The following is a 4,504-nucleotide window of genomic DNA, read 5'->3' on the forward strand; positions in this document are numbered from 1 at the left end:
GCAGGGATTCACCCGATCAGCGGGGATCCACTGGGATCCACAGGGTTCAGCAGGGATCCACTCTAGCCGCGGGGATCCACAGGGATCCATCCGAGCTGCGGGGATCTGCCCGATCCATGGGGATCCGCAGGGATCCACCTGATCAACAGCCGGATCCACTGGGATCCACGGGGTTCAGTGGGGATCCAGTCTAGCCGCGGGGATCCACAGGGATCCACCCAAGTTGCGGGGATCCGCTGGGTCTGCTCCATCCGTGGGGATCCACAGGAATCCGCCCGAGCCGTGGGGACCTACAGGGATCCACCTGGTCCATGGGGATCCACCCGAGCCGCAGGGATCCACATGGATCTGCAGGGATCCATCCCATCCGTGGGGATCCGCAGGGATCCACCCGGTCCACACAGATCCGCCCGATTCACACGGATCCATCCAATCCACATGAATCCACATGGATGTGCCTGATCCGCATGGATCCGCACAGATCTGCCCTGTCCACACAGATCCACCTGATCCGCCCGGATCCACTCAATACACAGCGATCCACATGGATCCACCCAATCCGCATGGATCCATATGGATTCACTCCATGCCCACGGATCCGCCTGGATCCGCCTGATCCACACGGATCCGCACGGATCCACCGGGATCCCCCCGCTCACGGTGCCCCCTCCCGCAGACAGCAGCCTCCTGAGCCCGCAGCTCCAGCGGATCCTGGAGCGCGTCCGGAGCGGCGCCGACTTCATGCCCGCCTGGCAGGCGACCGTGAGTCCCTTCCCAGCGGGAATGCCGGCGGGAATCCCACGGCATTCCTGGCGTGTTCCCATCATGTTCCCACCACATCCCCGTCGCATTCGCATCGCTCTCCCCGCTGCATTCCTGTCCTGTTCCCGCTGGCGTTCCCATCACATCCCTATCACATTCCCACTGTCATTCCTACGGCATTCCTGTCATTGCCACGGCATTGCCACGGCATTGCCACGGCATTCCCGGTGTGTTCCCATCACATCCTCATCACATCCCCATCACATTCCCGTCGCGCTCCCGTCACACTCCCCGCTACATCACCGTCACATTCCCGCTGTCATTCCCACCGCATCCCCATCACATTCCCGCTGTCATTCCCACGGCATTCCCGGCATTCCCATCACATCCCCATCACATTCCCATCGCGCTCCCCGCCACATTCTCGTTGTGTTCCCGGTGGCATTCCTGCCACATCCCCATCACATTCCCGCTGTCATTCCCCCGGCATTCCCGGCATTCCCCCGGCATTCCCGGCATTCCCAGCGGGTGCTCGCCGAGGAGCTGGGGCCCGGCTGGCGCCGCCGCGTCGCCGCCTTCGCCCCGTCGCCCTTCGCCGCCGCCTCCCTGGGCCAGGTCCACGGGGCGACGCTCCCGGACGGCACCGCGCTCGCCGTCAAGATCCAGGTGGGAACGCCCGGGAATTCCGCCTGGGAATTCCACCCGGGAATTCCACCTGGAATTCCAGCCCGCAMTTCCGCCCGCGATTCCCGCAGTATCCCGGCGTGGCCCGCAGCATCCGCAGCGATGTGCAGAACCTGCTGGCCTTGCTGCGCCTCGCCAAGGCGCTCCCACGGGGTGAGCATTCCCGATGGGAACGGCATTCCCGATCCATCCCAGAGCGCCACACGCGCCTGGCATTCCCAAATCCATGTGTTCGCACCCCAGGACTCTTTGCGGACAACGCGCTGCGCGTGCTGCAGCAGGAACTGGAATGGGAATGTGACTACCGGCGCGAGGCCGAGTGCGCCCGTACCTTCAGGTGCGTCCGGGTTGGGAATGCCGGGAATGCCGGGAATACCGGATGCATGCCGAGGGATGCCCGCTCCGCAGGCGGCTGCTGCAGGACGATCCCTTCTTCGTGGTGCCGCGCGTGCTGCCGGAGCTGAGCGCCGGGCGCGTGCTCACCATGGAGCTGGGAATGGGAATCCCGCTGGATCGCTGCCGGGAGCTGCGGCAGGAGCTGCGCGACGAGGTGGGAGCRCCGCCGGGAAGGCGGGAACGCCGCGGGATGCGGCGGGAATGACGATCCCGCCCTTGCCGCCCAGCTGGGCACCCAGCTGCTGCGCCTGTGCCTGCGGGAGCTGCTGGAATTCCGCTTCATGCAGACGGATCCCAACTGGGCCAACTACCTGTACGACGCCGGGAAGCACCGGGTGAGGCTCCCGCGCCGGAGACGGGTGTTCCCCGTATCCCACCCGGATATCCTGGATATCCTGGATATTGCGGATATCCTATTATCCTATCCTATATCCTAATATTCCAGATATTCCAGGTATCCCAAATATTCCAGATATTCCAGATATCCCGGATATTAGAGATAGTCCAGATACCCCAGATATCCTAGATATCCCAGATATTCCACATATCTCAAATATTCTGGATATCCCAGATATTTTGGATATCCCAAATATTCCAGGTATTCCAGATGTCCCGGATATCCTGGGTATTTCAGACATTGCAGATATCTTGGATATTCTGGATATCCCGGATATTCTGGATATTCCAGATATCCTAGATATCCCGGCTATCCCGGCCGCGCTTCCCGGCGTCCGTGCTCAGCTCCCGCCTCTCCGCCCGCCTCCCAGGTGACGCTGCTGGACTTCGGAGCCAGCCGCTCCTTCCCGCGGGAATTCACGGATCACTACATCGAGGTGGGCGCCGTTCCGGGCGCGCTGCCGCCCTTTCCCGTTGTTATCCTGGCCCCTTTTCCTGTTATCCCGGCGCCGTTTCCTGTTGTTATCCCGGTGGCTTTTCCCATTGTTTTCCCGGCGCGGCTCCCGCTGCAGGTGGTGCGGGCGGCAGCCGACGGCGACCGGGAAAAGGTGCTGCAGAAATCCCGGGATCTGAAGTTCCTGACGGGATTCGAGAGCAAGGTGTGTGGGGGGGGTGGCTGCTGGAGGAGCCGGGATGCAGGATGAGCCGGGATGCGGGATGAACCGGAATCTGGGATGAGTTGGGAACCAGGATGAGCCGGAATCCAGGATGAGCCGGTGGCTTCGGGATGAGCCCACGGATCCAGGATGAGCCGGGATCTGGGGTGCGCCGGGATGATCCCATGGCTCCGGGCTGATCCTGGCTCTGAGCGGATCCCGGCTCCATGTGGATCCTAGTTCCGGTCAATCCCGGTTTTGTGCGGATCCAGCTCTGGGCTGATCCCGGCTCCGGCTGATCCCGGCTCCGGACTGATCCCGGCTCCGGACTGATCCCGGCTCTGGGCTGATGCCGGCTCCGGGCTGATCCCGGCTCCGGCTGATCCCGGCTCTGGGCTGATGCCAGCTCTGGGNCCGGCTCCGGACTGATCCCGGCTCTGGGCTGATGCCGGCTCCGGGCTGATCCCGGCTCCGGCTGATCCCGGCTCTGGGCTGATGCCAGCTCTGGGATGATCCGAGCTCTGGGATGATCCAGGCTCTGGCCGCTCCTGGCTCCGGGCTGATCCCGGCTCCGGGCTGATCCCGGCTCCGGCTGATCCCGGCTCCATGCCAGGCGCAGGAATCGGCGCACGCGGCGGCGGCGCTGGCGCTGGGCGAAGCCTTCGCGTCTCCGGCTCCCTTCGACTTCGGCGCGCGGGGCTGCGGCTCCCGCTTCCAGCCGCTGCTCCCGCCGCTGCTCCGGAGCCGCCTGGCGCCGCCGCCCGATCCCGCCTATTCCCTGCACCGCAAGCTGGCCGGCACCTTCCTGGCCTGCGTCCAGCTGCGCGCCCGGATCCGCTGCCGGCAGCTGCTGGAGGACGCCTACGCGCGCTACCGGGAACGCGCCAGGGCCGAGCGGGAGCATCCGGAGCCACCTGGAGCCCCCCGGGATCATTCCGGCATTCCCAGTGCCTAATGGGAGCGCCYGGAGCTGCCCGGAGCCACCAGGGATCATCCTGACATTCCCGGCACCTCCCGGGAGCGCCTGGAATCATCCTGACATTCCCGGTGCCCGGAGCCACCCAGGATCATCCCAACATTCCCAGCACCCAGCGGGAGATCCCGGGATCATCCTAGTGTTCCCAGTGCCCAGCAGGAACATCCAGAACCTCCCAGGATCGTCCCGACGTTCCCGGAGCCGGGGGATCCTCCTCACGGCACCGGGGGGGGGGGGGACCAGGATCTCTCCGTGTCCCCTCTGCGGATCCTCGGGATTCCCCCCCCGGGATCCCCCCAGGATCTCCCTCAATCCAGGCCACGGGAATGGGATCTGGCTCCCAATAAAAGGGGGAATTTTGCCCCAAAATGGGCACCTCCAGACTCCCATTTTTTGCCTTATGAGTCTGTTTTTTGGGTGTTTTTAGCGTTTTTTGGGTCTTTTTAGTGGTTCTGGGTGAACTGGGRTGGGGGAGGTCTGTGTTTGGGGTGAAAAGTCTGTGATTTGGGGCAGGCTGCCCGGGTGTGGGGCGGGGCCATGTTTTGGGGRGAGATTTTGCGATTTTGGGGCAGGTTCCCACTGTGGGCACGTGGGCAGCAGGTGCAGGGGGCGGGGGCTTGTATGTAAATGACCA

At 64.0% G+C, this 4,504-nt stretch overlaps 1 protein-coding gene across 1 annotated transcript; it reads left to right on the forward strand.

The window, feature by feature from the left end:
• Window positions 1–573: 573 nt before the first annotated feature.
• Window positions 574–3,994, forward strand: LOC112958390 (atypical kinase COQ8B, mitochondrial-like). Its single transcript, XM_026052217.1, has 9 exons — window positions 574–762; window positions 1,288–1,428; window positions 1,518–1,599; window positions 1,690–1,783; window positions 1,855–1,996; window positions 2,070–2,177; window positions 2,610–2,675; window positions 2,811–2,897; window positions 3,508–3,994. The coding sequence occupies exons 1-9, from the start codon at window positions 574–576 to the stop codon at window positions 3,847–3,849; spliced, it is 1,251 nt and encodes a 416-aa protein (XP_025908002.1). The 3' UTR covers window positions 3,850–3,994.
• Window positions 3,995–4,504: the final 510 nt, after the last annotated feature.

Source organism: Nothoprocta perdicaria, unplaced genomic scaffold (assembly GCF_003342845.1).
Source record: "Nothoprocta perdicaria isolate Ctin4 unplaced genomic scaffold, notPer1 scaffold_856, whole genome shotgun sequence".
NCBI classification, from domain to species: domain Eukaryota; kingdom Metazoa; phylum Chordata; class Aves; order Tinamiformes; family Tinamidae; genus Nothoprocta; species Nothoprocta perdicaria.